The following is a 19,335-nucleotide window of genomic DNA, read 5'->3' as shown; positions in this document are numbered from 1 at the left end:
GGTCATTTATTGGCCTTATTTTCATGTTAACACGCCTCACCCGGAAGATTCAACCTCCAGGTGGAATTTATGGAAAATATAAAAGTTGATGCCACATTCATGTAATATCATGAATATGGGACATGAAGCAGAATCAGGTGTTTTATAGAAACAAGGTGTGAGGTGTGGTCTTGGTCTGATGATGATGAGGATGATGAAGAGGACTGTTTAGAGACATTGAACCAGAAAATTTAGTGCTCCATTCATGGTTCAGACTCTTCCTCTGGTCTGTGGTTCATCAGCTTTTTAGAGAGCAGGTTAATCAATAAAATGCGTAACAACTGAAGAAATCAGAATGAGATCATCTGTAAATGTTTCAGCTTTATTCTGCCGTCAGACGGCCAGCTGGATGTGATCAGATTACAGGTGTGTGTGTGTGTGTGTGTGTGTGTTTATATGTAAATGTTTGTATATGAGTAAAACTGTAAATGCTGTTGCTGGGTCAGTGACGATGATATGAGATGAATTAAACAGGAAGTAACAGTGATGGTTCTATGTGCAGGTTGGATTGGGTCCCCACATTAGAACTATTTTTCAGGAACTTTATTTTCTCTGGTGCATATTCGTGGAGCAACCCGGAGACCCGAAGACAGCAGGAAATATTCATGTTTTTATACACAAGCTTTCTATTCAGATATTTATTTCCATCTTTATTTTGCTTATTTTTAGTGTTAGAATTTGAATTGTTTTCTATTTTTACTTGCGTTTTAAGCTTTGGTAAATCTTTTAACTTCATTTTGTTTCTTTTTTTTAAATCTTATTTTAATCTGTTTTGAAGTATTTATTTTTATTTTTTGACCTCTAGTTTTTCCTGCCTGATGTTTGCTCAGTTCAGTTGTACTAATGGATGTTTGTGTGTGAGAGACACGTGCGCGCGCACACACGCACACAGAGAGAGACTTTTTTTAGTCCTTTCTGTAAAACTCTGATAAATATAAATGAAAGGTGTTAAATGAGGTCTGACTGATGAAGAAACTTTAGCTTGTTCCTGATTTTTCTTTTTGTTTATTTTTGTCCTGAAATGCTCCAAATAAAACATCTAACTACTACTGGTTTCTCCCTTTTTCTCAGAACTGAAACTGGATCTGGTTTGGTAACCAGGACTAACCAGTAAGCGTTGATGGGGCCTCGTGCAGCACCGTCACGCGCCGCTGGGGGTCTTCATGTTCTCTCATACTTTCACTTTTACTGCTGTGACGTCACAACCTGCAACTGAACGAATGAACTAACGGAGGACCGACCCCCCCCCCCACACACCCCCACCGGAGCTACCGGGAGGCAGCAGAGCCACAGAGCGAGTCCGCGCCGTGCGCCCCGGAGGATCCAAACGGAGGAACCGCCGCGAGAAGCGAGCGATGCGAGCGCTGCTCACCGTCCAGTAAGACACCAGAGCCGAGAGGAGCAGCAGGGACCCGGTACCGAGATTTACCGACAGGAAGGAGACGCGGACACCCCCCCTTCCTCCTCATAACCAGCTGTTTGCGCGCTCTGGACCGAACCGGGAGGATCTCTGATTTAAATGCGCTAACTGCGCCTCAGCGTGCGGCTTGAGAGAGAGGGATCTGCCCCGAGAGCGAGACAGACGGAGCGAAGGCAGAGCCCAGAGAAGGTGGACCAGAGAAGGACCTGAGACCAGCTTGGTTTCCACCCTCAACTTCCACTCATCCATCTGGGGCTTATTTCCTTTTTTCTTTGCGTTTTTTTTCTCGCGTGGATCCCGGTCCCGGTAAGGCCATCAAGCTGTGTTCTCTAACCATGGGATGTACTCTGAGCGCAGAGGAGAGGGCGGCTCTGGACCGGAGCAAAGCCATCGAGAAGAACCTGAAGGAGGACGGTCTGACTGCGGCCAAGGATGTGAAGCTGCTGCTGCTCGGTAAGACCACCGGGAGGGAGGCGGTGCTGAGGGGGGCAGAAGATGGGTAGTAGCAGATGAATACAGTAAAAATAAATAATAATGATGATGATAATTATAATAATAATAATAAACAATCTGAATTTGATGAAGGGATTGTAAGCCCAGCCGTTAGATGGCTGAATCCACCTGCCTGAGGAGGAAGGTGTGGCAGGTGCGGGAAATGTTGGAGATGCTGCAGATGGAGGCAGAAAAATGGCTCCACCATCATCCTTTAAACAAAGCAGTCTTTAAGGCTTTAATCTGTTTGTTAAACTAATTTACAAAGATGGAGGGATGGAGGGAGGAGAGGGTGAAAGATGAGGGTGCAGCCACTTTTCCATTCTTTTCTTTTTATCTCTCCACCCTGCTGCTGCTGAGCTTCATGGAGGATTTTAAGAGGCTGAATCTCTGCTTCCTCTCTTCCTCTCACCCCTCCTCTTCTTCTTGTCTCTCTCACACACACATATGCAAACATACACACATACAGCCTGTTTACATTGTGTTCTTGTCTTTTCCCTCAGGGGCTGGAGAATCAGGGAAAAGCACCATCGTCAAACAGATGAAGTAAGTCTTCCATGATCACGGTCTAATAACTGCAGAGTCCTCACAAATGTATATATCATCTGTACATGTACTGTAAGCACACACGGTCATGTCTTCCACCCATCTGCACGGCGGCCTGCAGGACCTTCATTTTGTTGACCCTCCGTAGCCCCAAACTTCTCACAGATGTGATGCTAGCTGATGTGGGTGGCAGGGAGTCCACAGCTGGGTGTGGGAAGGTGCAAGGACGGTGTGAAACCAAACGACATCATCAGCAAGTGATGTCATTTACTTCGAATGTCATGAAATGCTGCATTAGTACAAGCAGTCTGTAGCAGCTGAAGCTTTTAATGCCAGTATAAACCAGTATGTAGAAGCTGAAGCTTTTAATCCCAGTATAAACCAGTCTGTAACAGCTAGAGCTTTTAATCCCTGTATAAACCAGTCTGTAGCAGTTGGGGCTTTTAATCCCAGTATAAACCAGTCTGCAGCAGCTGAAACTTTTAATCCCAGTATAAACCAGTCTGTGGCAGCTGAGGCTTTAATGCCAGTATAAACCATACTGTAGCAGCTGAAGTTTTAATCCCAGTAAAAACCAGTCTGTAGAAACTGGATATTTTATTTCTAGTATAAACCAGTCTGTAGCAGCTGGAGCTTTTAATTCCACTATAAACCAGTCTGTAGCAGCTGAAGGGTCAAATACAATATAAACCAGTGTGTAGCAGTTGGAGCTTTTAATCCCAGTATAAACCAGTCTGTGGCAGATGGAGCTTGTATAGACCAGACTGTACCGACTGAAGCTTTAATTCCAGTATAAACCAGTCTGTAGAAGCTTTTAATCCCAGTATAAACCATTCTGTAGAAGCTAGAGCTTTTAATCTGAGTATAAACCAGTGTGTAGAAACTGGAGCTTTTAATCCCACTATAAACCAATCTGTAGCAACTGGAATTTTTAATCCCAGTATAAACCAGTCTGCAGCAGCTTAAACTTTTAATCCCAGTATAGACCAGTCTGTAGGAGCTGGAGCTTTTTATTCCCAGTATAAACCAGTCTGTAGAAGCTGGAGCTTTAATCCCAGTATAAACCAGTCTGTAGAAGCTGGAGCTTTTAATCCCAGTATAAACCAGTTTGTTGCAGCTTTTAATCCCAGTATAAACCAATCGGTAGCAGCTGAAGCTTTAATCCTAGTATAAACCAGTCTGTAGAAGCTGGATATTTTATTTCCAGTATAGACCAGTCTGTAGGAGCTGGAGCTTTTTATTCCCAGTATAAACCAATGTGTAGCAGCTGAAACTTTAATAGCAGTATAAACCTGTGTGTAGCAGTTGGAGCTTTTAATCCCAGTATAAATCAGTCTGTAGCAGTTTTTAATCCCAGTATAAACCAGTCTGTAGCAGCTTTTAATCCCAGTATAAACCAGTCTGTAGCAGTTTTTAATCCCAGTATAAACCAGTCTGTAGCAGCTGGAGCTTTAAATCCCAGTATAAACCAGTCTGTAGCACTTTTTAATCCCAGTATAAACCAGTCTGTAGCAACTTTTAATCCCAGTATAAACTAGTCTGTAGCAGTTTTTAATCCCAGTATAAACCAGTCTGTAGCAGCTGGAGCTTTAAATCCCAGTATAAACCAGTCTGTAGCAGTTTTTAATCCCAATATAAACCAGTCTGTAGAAGCTCGAGCTTTTAATCCCAGTATAAACCAGTCTGTAGAAGCTGAAGCTTTTAATCCCAGTATAAACCAGTCTGTTGCAGCTTTTAATCCCAGTATAAACCAGTCTGTAGCAGCTGGAGCTTTTAATCCCAATATAAACCAGTCTGTTGCAGCTTTTAATCCCAGTATAAACCAGTCTGTACAAGCTGAAGCTTTTAATCCCAGTATAAACCAGTCTGTAACAGCTGGAGCGGTTTTTAATCCCAGTATAAACCAGTCTGTAGCAGCTGAAACTTTTAATCCCAGTATAAACCAGTCTGCAGCAGCTGAAACTTTTAATCCCAGTATAAACCAGTCTGCAGCAGCTGAAACTTTTAATCCCAGTATAAACCAGTCTGTAGAAGCTGGAGATTTTATTCCCAGTATAAACAAAGTTTGTAGAAGCTGAAGTTTTAATCCCAGTATAAACCAGTCTGTGGCAGCTGAGGCTTTAATCCCAGTATAAACCAGTCTGTAGCAGCTGGAGCTTTTTATTCCAGTATAAACCAGTCTGTAGCAGTTTGAGCTTTTAATCCCAGTATAAACCAGTGTGTAGCAGCTGAAGCTTCAATTACAGTATAAACCAGTGTGTAGCAGTTGGAGCTTTTAATCCCAGTATAAACCAATCTGTGGCAGCTGGAGCTTGTATAGACCAGACTATACCAGCTGAAGCTTTAATTCCAGTATAAACCAGTCTGTAGCAGCTTTTAATCCCAGTATAAACCATTCTGTAGAAGCTGGAGTTTTTAATCCTAGTATAAACCAGTTTTCAGCAGCTTAAACTTTTAATCCAATTATAAACCAGTGTGTGGAAACTGGAGCTTTTAATCCCAGTATAAACCAGTTTGTAGAAGCTAGAGGTTTTAATCCGAGTATAAACCAGTGTGTAGAAACTGGAGCTTTTAATCCCAGTATAAACCAGTCTGTAGCAACTGGAGCTTTTAATCCCAGTATAAACCAGTCTGCAGCAGCTTAAACTTTTAATCCCAGTATAAACCAGTCTGTAGAAGCTGGATATTTTATTTCCAGTATAGACCAGCCTGTAGGAGCTGGAGCTTTTTACTCCCAGTATAAACCAGTCTGTAGCAGCTGAAGCTTTAATCACAGTATAAACCTGTGTGTAGCAGTTGGAGGTTTTAATCCCAGTGTAAATCAGTCTGTAGCAGTTTTTAATCCCAGTAAAAACCAGTCTGTAGCTGTTGAAGCTTTTAATCCCAGTATAAACCAGTCTGTAGAAGCTGGAGCTTTAATCGCAGTATAAACCAGTCTGTAGAAGCTGGAGTTTTTAATCCCATTATAAACCAGTCTGTTGCAGCTTTTAATCCCAGTATAAACCAGTCTTTAGCAGCTGGAGCTTTTAATCCCAATATAAACCAGTCTGTTGCAGCTTTTAATCCCAGTATAAACCTGTCTGTAGCATTTGAAGCCTTTAATCCCAGGATAAACCATTTTGTAGCAGCTGGATTTTTTAATCCCAGTATAAACCAGTCTGTAGCAACTGGAGCTTTTAATCCCAGTATAAACCAGTCTGTAGCAGTTTTTAATCTCAGTATAAACCAGTCTGTAGCAGCTTTTAATCCCTGTATAAACCAGACTGTAGAACCCGGAACCTTTAATCCCAGTATAAACCAGTCTGTAGCAGCTGGAGCATTAAATCCCAGTATAAACCAGGCTGTAGCAGTTTTTAATCCCAGTATAAACCAGTCTGTAGCAGCTTTTAATCCCAGTATAAACCAGTCTGTAGCAACTGGAGCTTTTAATCCCAGTATAAACCAGTATAAATTGGAGCTTTTAATCCCAGTTTAAACCAGTCTGCAGCAGCTTAAACTTTTAATCCCAGTATAAACCAGTCTGTAGCAGCTGAAGCTTCAATTCCAGTATAGAACAGCCTGTAGGAGCTGGAGCTTTTGATTCCCAGTATAAACCAGTGTGTAGCAGCTGAAGCTTTAATTACAGTATAAACCAGTGTGTAGCAACTGGAGCTTTTAATCCCAGTATAAACCAGTCTGTAGCAGTTTTTAATCTCAGTATAAACCAGTCTGTAGCAGCTTTTAATCCCAGTATAAACCAGACTGTAGAACCCGGAACCTTTAATCCCAGTATAAACCAGTTTTTAGAGGCTGGAGCTTTTAATCCCAGTAAAAACCAGTCTGTAGCAGCTGGAGCATTAAATCCCAGTATAAACCAGGCTGTAGCAGTTTTTAATCCCAGTATAAACCAGTCTGTAGCAGCTTTTAATCCCAGTATAAACCAATCTGTAGAAGCTGGAGCTTTTAATCCCAGTGTAAACCAGTCTGTAGCAGCTTTTAATTCCAGTATAAACCAGACTGTAGAAGCCGGAACCTTTAATCCCTGTATAAACCAGTCTGTAGAAGCTGGAGCTTTTAATCCCAGTATAAACCAGTCTGTAGAACCCGGAACCTTTAATCCCAGTATAAACCAGTCTGTAGCAGCTGGAGCATTAAATCCCAGTATAAACCAGGCTGTAGCAGTTTTTAATCCCAGTATAAACCAGTCTGTAGCAGCTTTTAATCCCAGTATAACCAGTCTGTAGCAACTGGAGCTTTTAATCCCAGTATAAACCAGTATAAACTGGAGCTTTTAATCCCAGTTTAAACCAGTCTGCAGCAGTTGAAGCTTCAATTCCAGTATAGAACAGCCTGTAGGAGCTGGAGCTTTTGATTCCCAGTATAAACCAGTGTGTAGCAGCTGAAGCTTTAATTACAGTATAAACCAGTGTGTAGCAACTGGAGCTTTTAATCCCAGTATAAACCAGTCTGTAGCAGTTTTTAATTTCAGTATAAACCAGTCTGTAGCAGCTTGTAATCCCAGTATAAACCAGACTGTAGAACCCGGCACCTTTAATCCCAGTATAAACCAGTTTTTAGAGGCTGGAGCTTTTAATCCCAGTATAAACCAGTCTGTAGCAGCTGGAGCATTAAATCCCAGTATAAACCAGGCTGTAGCAGTTTTTAATCCCAGTATAAACCAGTCTGTAGCAGCTTTTACTCCCAGTATAAACCAGTCTGTAGAAGCTGGAGCTTTTAATCCCAGTGTAAACCAGTCTGTAGCAGCTTTTAATTCCAGTATAAACCAGACTGTAGAAGCCGGAACCTTTAATCCCTGTATAAACCAGTCTGTAGAAGCTGGAGCTTTTAATCCCAGTATAAACCAGTCTGTAGAAGCTGGAGATTTTAATCCCAGTATAAACCAGTCTGTAGCAGCTGGAGCTTTTAACTGTCCCCCTTTATGGTTTTCTGTTGCAGGTTTAGTGGTGCAGCAGCGAAAACGGTCCCCCTTCCATCACCACATTCCCAATGTTGTTCAGGCTGTTTAAATCCACAAAGTCAGATCATAACAGACATAAAAGAGGTTTTCAGTATGAACCGATATGAATTGCTGTGCATTCTAGCACTAGATCAGATTATTCTTCACTATTTTGAATTGAACTCAGAAGATCTTTGATAAGAACCAGCATGTCATGGATTCTTTAGTGGCCTCAGCCTCTGCTTTTCCCTCCCTGGAGGATTAAACTTAACTGAAAATCTACAAGCAGCTGACTAGATATCCACATTTTCTTTTTTTTAATTGAATAAATAAATCATTAATTTTTTGCTCTGAGATGTTCTGTTGTCAGGATTGTCCAACAGTTTGGAACTGCAGTTGTAAAAAATCAAATCAGAAATCTTTTGCACCATTTTTTAGGTTTCAAACGTTTCTACCGTTTTTCTCTAAATCAAACCAAGCAAGTCACAGTGGAAGTTAAGGTGGTCTTGACCCCGGGTCCTGAAGTTCTGGACTTGTTCAGAGATGATCTGTCCTGACAGATGTTGCAGCAGCCGGTGCTTCAGTGCATCAACAACACCAGAAAGGACCCGGGCATGAGAACAGCCTGTGGTCTTCTGCTTTTCTTTATGTTTGATATTTTCTTAAATGATAAAAAGGATTCAGTGAATCAACATATGATGGAGTGTGTCTGTTTTGGCTGCACCCGTCATCTGTCTGCAGTAACAAGATTAAAACACCGCCTGGACTCATGGTTGGTTTACTGAGTAACCAGGGGTCAGTCCACTTATAAAAACCCTCCACTGTGCTCTTCTTTCACTCCTGTAGAGATCGAACGTGGACCTTTGGTCTTCTGCAGTGACTTAATTAAAGCTGCTTCATAATTATTTCTACTTTAGTATAATTGTAATGTACTTAATGAGACTTCTGTGGGGATTTATCTGGGCTGCTTAGCGGAGAGCTTTCAGGAATCTCAGCATACTTTAAAAGTTTTCTCCTCTTACAGTATCAGTGTAATAATCCTATAAAACACCAACAGGATTTACCATCGCTCCTCTTAAAAACATCAGCTGCTGTTTCACGGCCACCCCTCCTCCCTCTGACCTGAAATCCAGTCCTGACAGACAGTTTTCCTTCGTCCCCTGTGCTGCGTCATTGTCCTGACAGCACATCGTCTTCCAGCTGCTAATAAGCTTCGCTTTTTGGCCTAAGAGTGACGCATCACATGAGCCCATGTCGGTCCAGATAAGCCTGTTTCCCACAGTGAAGGGTCTTTTGTCTTTATCACAAGATACACATCTTGATGTTGTAAAATCTCCTCTAAAACACAGTGTAAATGTTGAAATCACCATGATTGTGCATAAAAAAAACACCTCCCTACCATTCACAAGGCTCACCAGTTCTGTGGACCACAGAGGGACTGTATTTCAGGAACTGAAACTAATCTGGGATTCTGCCACCTAGCAGCATTGTTTTATGTCATGTTTAGCCAAACTACTTGGTTTGTTAAATATATAGTACTAGGATTGAGTAAAATAATCCTACGAATGAGTGGAGTAGTCCTAGGGAATGAGTAAAGTAGTCCTAGGAATGAGTAGCATAATCCTAGGAGTGAATAGAGTAATCCTAGTAATGAGTAGAGCAACCCTAGGAATGAGTAACATAGTCCTAGGAATGAGAAGAGTAGGCCTAGGAATGAGTAAAGTAATCCTAGGAATGAGTACAGTAATCCTAGGAATGAGTAAAATAATCCTGGGAATGAGGAGAGTAGGCCTACGACTGAGTAAAGTAATACTAGGAATGAGTAGAGTAATCCTAGGAATGAGTAAAGTAATACTAGGAATGAGTAGATGAATCCTAAGAATGAGTAAAGTAATCACAGGAATGAGTAAATAATCCTGGGAATGAGTAAAGTAATCCTGCGGATGAGTACAGTAATCCTAGGAATGAGTAAAGTAATCCTAGGAATGAGTAAAGTAATCCTGGAAATGAGTAAAGTAATCCTGGGGATGAGTACAGTAATCCTAGGAATGAGTAAAGTAATACTAGGAATGAGTAGAGTTATCCTAGGAATGAGTAGAGGAATCCTAGGAATGAGTAGCGTAATCCTATGACTGAGTAAAGTAATCCTAGGAATGAGTAGAGTAATCCTAGGAATGAGTAGAGTAATCCTAGGAATGAGTAGAGTAATCCTAGGACTAAGTAGAGGAATCCTAGGAATGAGTAAAGTAATACTATGAATGAGTAAAGTAATCCTAGGAATGAGTATTGTTATCCTAGGAATGAGTAGAACAATCCTGGAATGAGTAGAGTAATCCTAGGAATGAGTAAAGTAATATCTGAGGAGGAACTGTGCTACAGTAGAAGTAGAAGTGAAGCCCAAGATAACATGATTTCAGTTCTGCTAGCTCCCAGCGTGATGAGACAGACATCTCTGAAACCAGCTGAGTCTCTGCTTTCATATGATTCCTTGTTTGTATGGAGAAATGATCAGAAGCTCTAAAGTGGACAGAGCTGTTCTCGTGGTTTTCTTCATTCCCATATAACTGCTGGGGTTTGAACTGTGTTTGGTTTGGATGCCGATGCTTGGTGGAGTTTTTTAGCTGAGTTTCTCCCGTCATGTTGCTATGCTACATGTTAGCATTGCTGCTTCCTGCTGTCACTTTGTCGTTGCAGGTTTTCAGATAAGTTGAGTTTGACAGAGCGGTGCAGACCCGTGAAGAAGCCATCAGCCTGCAGAAAGATGGAATAAAAGCAAGTGGTGGGAATGTGTGCGTCTGTGTGCATGTAATCGGGCCGCCAACCGAAGGGACGGGGTCATGTGTGATCAGCATATCAGTCTGCTTTGTGTGTGTGTGCAGGAGACACCCGGTGTTTATGGAGCCTGTGTGTGTTTAGACATGGGCAAAGGTTTCCTTGCAGCCCTGCTGGCATACTGACATCTCCAGCAGTGTTTGCTCGGTGTGTGTGAGGAAAGTCATGTAATTGAGGAATATTTTTGAATAAGTGAGAACACTGAGGAAGCTACAGTCAGCCATCAGGGGTGGTGTGGTGGGGGGTTTGAAGTTCTTCCAGAAGTTCAGCCTCCTCTTTTTTGAGATTATATGAGCCAAGAGATGCATCAGTTTAACCCAATTGTAAAACGTTTAAAGAAATGTTGTAAAAGTTTAACAAGCATGAAAAACAGCCACGTGGAAAACTGCTTTCTCCAGCTCTTCCTTGAATCCTTGGTATTTCTCCAGTTTCTTGTGTTCCCTTTTCCTGATATTTCCATCGTTGGGGATGGCTACATCCATTACTACGGCTTTCCTTTGCTGCTTATCCATGATCACAGTGTCCATTTGGTTGGCCTCCACTTTTTAGTTGGTCTGTATCTGGAAGTCCCACAGGATCTTAGCCCTCTCATTCTCCACCACCTTGGAAGGTGTTTCCCATTGTGACCTAGGGGTCTCCAGTCCATATTCTGCACAGATGTTTCTGTACACTATGCCAGCTACTTGGTTATGGCGTTCCATGTATTCTTTGCCTGCCAGTATCTTGCACCCTGATGTGAGGTGCTGGATTGTTTCTTTGCACAGCCTGCACCTGGAGTCCTGTCTGGTGTGGTTGATCTGGGCCTCCATTGCCCTGGTTCTCAAGGCTTGCTCCTGTGCTGCCATGATTAGCGCCTCTGTGATGTCCTTCAGTCCAGCCCTCTCTAGCCATTCGTAGGACTTGTTCGTATCCACCACTTCAGCTATCTGTCGGTGGTACATCCCATGCAGAGGCTTCTCCCCCCATGATGGTTCCTCCATTTCATCCAGGTTCCATTGCCTGAGACATTCACTCAGTGCTTCATCCCTTGGGGCAGTCTTCCTGCTGTGAGGTGCTGGATTGTTTCAGGGGCTTCTTTGCACAGCCTGCACCGGCACAGGAAGGTAATGAGAATCACATCGGTTTGCTAGAAGAATGCAGCCACCGATTGGTTGTTGCACTGCTGGCATGTGCTTGTTTACTGCACAACTCTTCCATTTATTTTATCAATAATAGATATTGGAAGTTAATTTATTATGGGTAATAACTTAACTTTGAAACATATCACAGGATAAAAGATGCATCAGTAATTGTTTTATACATGTTTCGTAGCCATCTGGATGTAGTCGGGTGTAACTAATTCTACTACTTTTCTTTCTCTGGTGGTTTCCAGCTTTCTGATGTTGTAAATGAGGCTGTTCTTAGTTCAATGTGTTTTGATGACTCTGTGATATGACTTAGATATCAGCTGCCTGTGATTGGTTCTCCCACGCCCTGCCAGCCCTGATGACCAGATAACAGGATGGATGAATGACTCCTGCAGATAATAAATGAGGATTTCTTTACACTTGATGTTACACAGACAGCGTTTTCAGATCAATGGTCAAAGACAGAAAAGTGAAGATCATGTCTCTGTCCTCAGTCTCATTAGGATTTTATTAACCTCAGAAAACCTTTGTCAGAAATTTGTCCTTATTTTTGGTCCATCTGGTTTATAAACAGTTTGTAGAAGCTGAAGCTTTTAATCCCAGTATAAACCAGTCTGTAGCAGCTTTTAATCCCAGTATAAACCAGTCTGTAGAAGCTGAAGCTTTTTAATCCCAGTATAAACCAGTCTGTAAAAGCTGAAGCTTTTTAATTCCAGTATAAACCAGTCTGTAAAAGCTGAAGCTTTTTAATCCCAGTATAAACCAGTCTATAGATGCTGGAGCTTCTAATCCCAATCAGCATCAGACATGATGTTTCTCAGATGTCAGATTTTGAGGCTAAAATGATGTAAAATGAAAGTATCAATAGATACAGCAGCATAAAGGCCGACCAGAAGAAGAAAGCAGAATTTGTTGCTCACAGAACTTTGTAGAAATAACACACAGATCAACAGTGACCAAATCTTTTCTCATCTGCACATCATTCTCTCAAGTCTTGGCTTTCAGGAGAAAAATATTGGCATTGAAACAAACACACAACAGAAACTATTTCCATGTTTCCACTTTTTCCTCATTTCCAGTTATTCCTGCTACTATTTACCTGCTATCCTCACTAAACCAACTCCAGCTCAGCTGCTTTGTGGCGCCACCGTGCATCAGAAACGTCTTCTTGGCTTTATTCCAGCCAAAGAGGAGCATTATTTTTCTTCTTTTCAGACACACATAGAACTTTCTGCTCACTGGTTGATCTTTGGCTGCTCCTGATTGGACATTACCGTCAATCTAAGCGCTCTGATTGGTGGAAAGTCTGACAGGAAGTGGCTTCATCATCATGTCCAGGTCTAAATAGAGGTCTCTTAGCAACATAGTAGTGATAGTGATCTTTTTATGATGAAATGTGATAAATAATGCTGTTATCATGGATCATTGTGGATTTACCAGATAGAGTCTCTGAATAAACATTACATTTAGTGGCTGGATTGTAAACCTCCTGGACGGGATAAAAATGCCTATAAAACTTACGTAGATCATCTAAAGGGTAGCTGTCCATCACAGCTTACCCCACAGAGCTACACACTGAGACACTGGGAGATCTGGACGAGGTTTAAGGGTTAAAGCCACATCAAACTGAGTCTAACATCTTAACATGTGTTCCTCTCCTCCTCCTCCTCCTCTTCGTCTCACATGGTGCGTTTGAGTGTTTGTGCTTCGCTGACATGATCGGAGGCGACTGGCCGAAGGGAGAACAAACACTGTCCGTCCCTCCCGGCTGCACCGCTTCCCACAGGCTGTTCCCACCAAGAGTGGTTTCCCTCTGCAGAGCAGGAGATAATTAGGTTTAAGCCTCAGAAGAGGAGAATGAGAGAGGGGGAGGGGAGAAGGTGGCCATAGAGAGAGGGAGGCTTTAATGAAAGAAATTTAAAAAAGAGAATAGAAAGTCCCTCTTAAAGACCTGCAGATTATTTTCCTCACTGAGTTTAATAAACCGGTGGAAGTAAGGAGGAAGAGAAGAGTGAGATGGTGGTAAAGTGGCACAGTCGAAGCCAGCAGATGGGAAAACTGATTTTTCTTGTTAAGAAAGGAGGGTGGAGTGATGTGAGAGTGTGAAAAGAAAGAGGAGGGAGGAAGAGTGTGAGCGAGGCCAGGGAGGGAGGAGAGGGAAAGGACATGTTCCCACTTATTAGCCGAGCTGGAGGAAGTGAGAACGAGACGGGAACGAGGTTGTCAAGGATCCAGATCAAAGGTCGGTCCTCTGCTGGACTCTGATCTACTCCATGATTATTAGCCGCCTTCTGCCAGAGAGGAGAAGGTGTGGAGCTCATTCACGCTGATCAGTCCCCTCATCAGGTAGATTGATCTGTGGGTGTATTCAGATTTGGAGGGATGTGATTGGCTGCCTGAATGAGGGGCATCATGATGAATGTTTTACATCTAAATGATCTGTGTGGGTTTCGTGCTGCTGCTCAGTCTTCAGTCTGTCATCACATGGTTTTATTTCCAGACTTTAACCCAACAAAGTTGTAAACAATCCATGAAATTATACTTTATCAGGTCCAGCTGTTTGTTAACATCTGATCTAATCAGCCAATCACATGGCAGCATTTCAGTGCATTGAATAGACATAGATTCGCACCAGGAAAGTCCAGAGACTCGATTGGGCAGGAACGTTGGGAAATGTCCCTCCTTCTTTTGGTTTGGTTTGTTTTCACTCTTAAGTTTACTCAATCGGACCAAACCCCCCGAACAACATTACATATTTACAACAGCTGATCACTAGGGGGCAATACTCCCCAAAACAGCCACTGACCAAAAAGATAGAAGAAGAAAATCTGGCTCATTAATTGGCACGGACTATAAGTAAACAATGGAGCAGGAATAAATTCCTGCAGTCTGGTTTCTGACTTTACTGGACCAGGTGTTCAGACCTGATCTGGTTTTCACCAGAATGTGTCCAGTATGAGCAGCAGTAGGAAACCAGATATCCACCATGTTGATCTACATCACTTCCTATCTCTGCTTCCCTGGAGGCGCTGTTTGCTTTCATACTGGAAGAGACCTCAACCAGGGGAACCCAGTTTTTAATCAGACCAGAATTCACTTCTTTGGACCGAACCAAAATCAGAATGAGTGTTTCTCCAAACAGGTTTGTTTAAAACAGACCAAACAGAACCAGTGTGAATCCTGTCATGGTGAAGACGACTCGCTGAAGTTCAACCTGAGCATCAGAATGAGGAAGAATGGGGATTTAAGAGATTTTGAACGTGGCGTGGTTGTTGCTCTGAGTATTTACTAGGATTTCCACCCACAACCATCTCCAGGGTTTCCAAAGAATGGTCTAAAGTAGAGAAGATATCCAGCGAGCAGCAGTTAGCGGGACCAGGATGCAGCAGAAGACCACACTGGGTGCCTCCTGCCAGCTAAGAGCAGGAATCTGAGGCTACAATTCACACAGACTTACCAACACTGGACAATAGAAGATGGAAAAACGTCGCTGGTATGATGAGTCTCCATTTCAGCTCCACATTCAGATGCTAGGCTCAGAATGTGGTGGAAAAATCATGAAAACGTGGATCCATCATGCCTTGGATCAACGCTCCAGGCTGCTTATGTGCTTAACCACCACAGCCTACCGAAGTATTGTTGCTGACCATGTTCATCCCTTCATGACCACAGTGGAGCATCTTCTGATGCTACTTCCAGCAGGATGAGGCACCATGTCACAAAGCTCAAATCATCTCCACCTGCTTTCTAGAACCTGACAATGAGTTAACTGGACTGCAACGGCCTCCACAGCCACCAGATTTCAGTCTAGTAGAGCAGCTTTGGGATGTGGTGGAACAGAAGATTCTCATCATGGCTGCAGCCGACAAACCTGCAGCAACTGTGTGATGCTGTCATGTCAATATGGAGCAAAATGAGACCAGAGGACTCGGTGTGAATAAAAAGAGACCATGTCTCCATCATCAGGCCTGAAATATCATCTAGTATGTTGCAGATGATGATTTTAAGGCAGTTCTGGTTGAAAATGGGGTCCAACCCAGTATTAGACCTAATAAAGTGGCCAGTGAGAATATATTGTAATAAAATGAACCAATCACAGAGAGCTCAGTGCAGTGCTTATTTTTCTTGGCTGAGGTGTAATCCAAACATCTCCTCCAGCTACTAAACTTGCCACATCCAGCATCAGCTGACTTCACATCAGCTGAGCGCGGTCCCAGTAACAGGACTCCTTTGTCTGGTAGCTCTCTGAGCTGACATCAAGTCTGCCAAACACACACACAAGCATAGAAAATACACACCCTCAAGTGTACGTAAGTGCATGGACACAAACACACTTTCCTGTCACAAAAGAGCTTTGTTGTTCTAAGAAGGCCTGATTAGTGCACAGACCACACACACCGTCACACTGCTGACCGGAGTGACGGCTCAGAGGGAAACACTTTCTTGTGGAGCAGGCAGCTTTATTCCTACATCACATTTCACCTGCGAGACAACGTTACATAAAGCATGAAGCATTACAGCCGGAAATGGAAAGCGGAGCAGGATCATTTAAACCACCGCGAACAGACTCAAGCTGCGTTTCCATCACCCCTAGAACAGCGCGAAACCTAAATATCGCAATAAGAAAACGGTAATGGAAACACATTTTGAAAACCATCATAAAAACGGCTAAAAAGTTTATATAATCTCATGAGGTGGTTTTTCAGATGTGTCGATATACAAGTATATCGCAAAAGTGTAATGGAAACACTTTTTCGCATTTACACGTCCCTGGACGTGACGTAGTAGGTTACGTGACCAGTTCATTTCAAATAAAGATGGCGTGCTATGAGTAACGGCAGGAGCAGACAGAAATCTTTCTACAAACAAAGAAAAATATAACAGCCATTCTTGATAGAAAACTACAGCGAAATGCAGTTTTACAAAGAATTAGAAACCTCCTTCCTCCTCAAAGTGCAGTCTCGTGGGTCTTTACCGAAAAACGGCTAACGCGCTGAACACCGTTCAACGGAAACACCTGCAAATCCCAATTAAACTTTGTTAAAATTTTTGAAATATCGCTTTTATTTTGCGAAGTACAGTAATGGAAACGCAGCTGGGGACACACACACTCAGGCGTCAGTCCTTGCACCAGGATGCTCTTTATCCAGCCGGTAAATATTACTCTCTGCTGGGAATTCTCTATTTTCTGTAAATATGGATGTGTTATGATGTCTGTTATATATTTTACATCTTCATGTTTTATGTATGTGTAACTGTCATTCTTCTATTTTCTTATTTATGTGCGCTAAGCCGAGAGAAAGATCAGACTTTATGCTGCATAATGACAATAAAGATCTTGAATCTTGTGATGCAGAAGGAGCATTATAAAGTAGATTAAAGACAATAAAGACAATAAATTGCATTAAGACACTGCAAAAGTATTAATAAACTCATGATAAAATTATGTAAAATATAAATCTTAGAAGGAATAAAAGCAGTCTCTGGCCTGGTCTCTGGCCTGGACTCTGGTCTGGACTCTGGTCTGATCTCTGGCCTGGTCTCTGGTCTGGTTTCTGACGTTGTCTCGGGTCTGGACTCTGGTCTGGTCTCTGGCCTGGTCTCTGGTCTGATCTCTGACCTGATCGCTGGCCTGGACTCTGGCCTGGTCTCTGGCGTGGTCTCTGGTCTGATCTCTGACCTGATCGCCAGCCTGGACTCTGGCCTGGTCTCTGGTCTGGTCTCTGACGTTGTCTCTGGTCTGGTTCCTGGTCTGGACATTGGTCTGGTCTCTGGCTTGGTCTCTGGTCTGCACTCTGACCTGGTCTCTGGGCTGGTTTCTGACGTTGTCTCGGGTCTGGACTCTGGTCTGGTCTCTGGCCTGGTCTCTGGTCTGATCTCTGACCTGATCGCTGGCCTGGACTCTGGCCTGGTCTCTGGCCTGGTCTCTGGTCTGATCTCTGACCTTATCGCCAGCCTGGACTCTGGCCTGGTCTCTGGTCTGGTCTCTGACGTTGTCTCTGGTCTGGTCTCTGGTCTGGACATTGGTCTGGTCTCTGGCTTGGTCTCTGGTCTGCACTCTGACCTGGTCTCTGGTGTCTTCCTACTATAATGACTGTGTGTCCAGACCTTTGGCTAGAACTGTGTAAGTGGGTTTTCCTAAGCTCCCCTAACTTAGTAAATAGTACTGCCTCCAGAGGCCAGGAAGCTTCAGTAAGTACACTGTGATGTTAGACCTAGGGTGACCTGGTGTCCCTACGTTTCTCTGACTTTATCCTAGACCCAGCACCAGGACACCACAACAGGCTGGTCCATTTATTGCTGTGGGTGGGTCCTAGTCATATGTCAGCTTTGACTTTATGAGGGCAAATTCCAGTTTAATAAATCAAATCAAAATCAAAACAGATTCGGTAGAGAATACCATTAAGAAGCATTTTCCTCTCATTAAAAAAAAGCACCTAGAACTGGATCCAGCTGTCAGCTGGAACAGAAAATATTTCAGTTTGTCAGCCAATAATCACGCTTTATGATCAATATACAGACTAAGGCTGAGATTTGTTCCTCAGAGAACCTGATCAGTGATCTTATGATGGATACGTTAAGGATGATGGATCATATTTCACACAGAACAACACAGATGTTTTTATTATGATCTGGTCACGCTACAAACCTCTACAGCTTTTAGTTTAGAAAGTTTTATAGAAAGGAAAGGAAGGAACTGTTGAGGGACTGCTGGCAAAGCTGGTGTTGTGTTGAAAACAGCGCTACTTCTGAAGTTGTGTATTTTACTTCTGGGGTACTTATTTCACCACAACACTGGACCTCCCGTGAGTGCTTGGTGATGTGGGAGGGGGCCACAGCTGCGCTGCTGCTCATTGGTCAGAATAATAACCACATGCTTTCACATCAGTCCACAATTACAGCTGGAAAGTAGCTGGATTTTTTTCATGGTTTTCATAAAATTGTCATTAGAAGGGTCTGAATTCTCAGAGTGGCTAAATTGGCAGCATTGAGAAGCAATGGTCTCGGGTCTACTTCCACTATTCGTCCGGATTCAATTTTGTCACATGTCTTTGAAACATGTGACAAAATAGCAAAGTGTATTATGGCTAAATGATTTATTAACAATCTTTTTAGTCTTTCACTGTTTTAGTGATGGTTAGAAACTGAAATCAACATCCTGTACTTTGCGCTGCCCAACTCATCGCTGCTTTGCTCCATCAGCACGGGTTAAGGCGCAGTTAAATGATGTCATCGTGACAGAAATGTGTGATCACATGACATCATGATATTACATTTTCTTCCAGTGTCAAACAATCTGCCGGTATTATGGCAATGACACAACATTGCTCCCCTAGTCCTGTCAGTTTATACTGCTAGCCTGTGTTATTTAAGCTAGCCAATGGTTGAGTGCAAAATATCGCTTTACTTCAAAGGACATAAGTTTATATTTAAGTTATCACAATATTTGGTGGTTTCATCTTGTAAATATCTGGAGAGGTCCATTTTCCCTGAACTGAAAAGTTATACACACAAACTTATAAGTTAGCACCAATATGAAAATAATTGTTAAATAATTATAGATGAAAATTATATTTAAAAGTATCTGAATGAAGACAAAAAGACTAGTTCCCGGATGGGGCCTGATTTGAGAATTTTTACAGTGCCAAGAATTCTGAAATGATAAGGTCACCTGAGATATAAAAGCTGTAAGAAACACTCCTGGTTAAAATTAAACCGATTAACTGAAGCAGAATCCCCAGAAAACAGCAAAGTTAATGTTTAATTTCCATCTTTAGTCCACTGGAAACTGCAGAAACAAACTCTTAGTATACTGGATATTTGGTCTCAGATTCAGGTGTGAAAATGCCTTATTGTAATTTAAACAGCAGCTGAAATAATATTTTCTTTGTTTCTGTGTTTAATAGAAGCATGTGATGTGATTTAATTTGGACATTTATATG

At 42.4% G+C, this 19,335-nt stretch overlaps 1 protein-coding gene across 2 annotated transcripts in view; it reads left to right on the top strand.

Moving 5' to 3' along the window:
* Positions 1-1,281: 1,281 nt before the first annotated feature.
* Positions 1,282-19,335, top strand: part of gnao1a (guanine nucleotide binding protein (G protein), alpha activating activity polypeptide O, a) — a 103,677-nt gene continuing 85,623 nt past the window's right edge. The window contains exons 1-2 of one of the 2 annotated variants that reach the window (XM_041996122.1): positions 1,282-1,912; positions 2,455-2,497. In XM_041996122.1, the coding sequence (XP_041852056.1) occupies positions 1,795-1,912; positions 2,455-2,497 (161 nt within the window). In that variant the 5' untranslated portion in view covers positions 1,282-1,794. The remainder of the gene's footprint in view (positions 1,913-2,454; positions 2,498-19,335) is intronic. The other variant, XM_041996121.1, reaches the window with a different exon arrangement.

This window comes from Melanotaenia boesemani, chromosome 10, assembly GCF_017639745.1.
Source record: "Melanotaenia boesemani isolate fMelBoe1 chromosome 10, fMelBoe1.pri, whole genome shotgun sequence".
Lineage (NCBI taxonomy): Eukaryota > Metazoa > Chordata > Actinopteri > Atheriniformes > Melanotaeniidae > Melanotaenia > Melanotaenia boesemani.
Note: the sequence above shows the minus strand (reverse complement) of the source record. Positions and strands in the feature narration are given on the sequence as shown.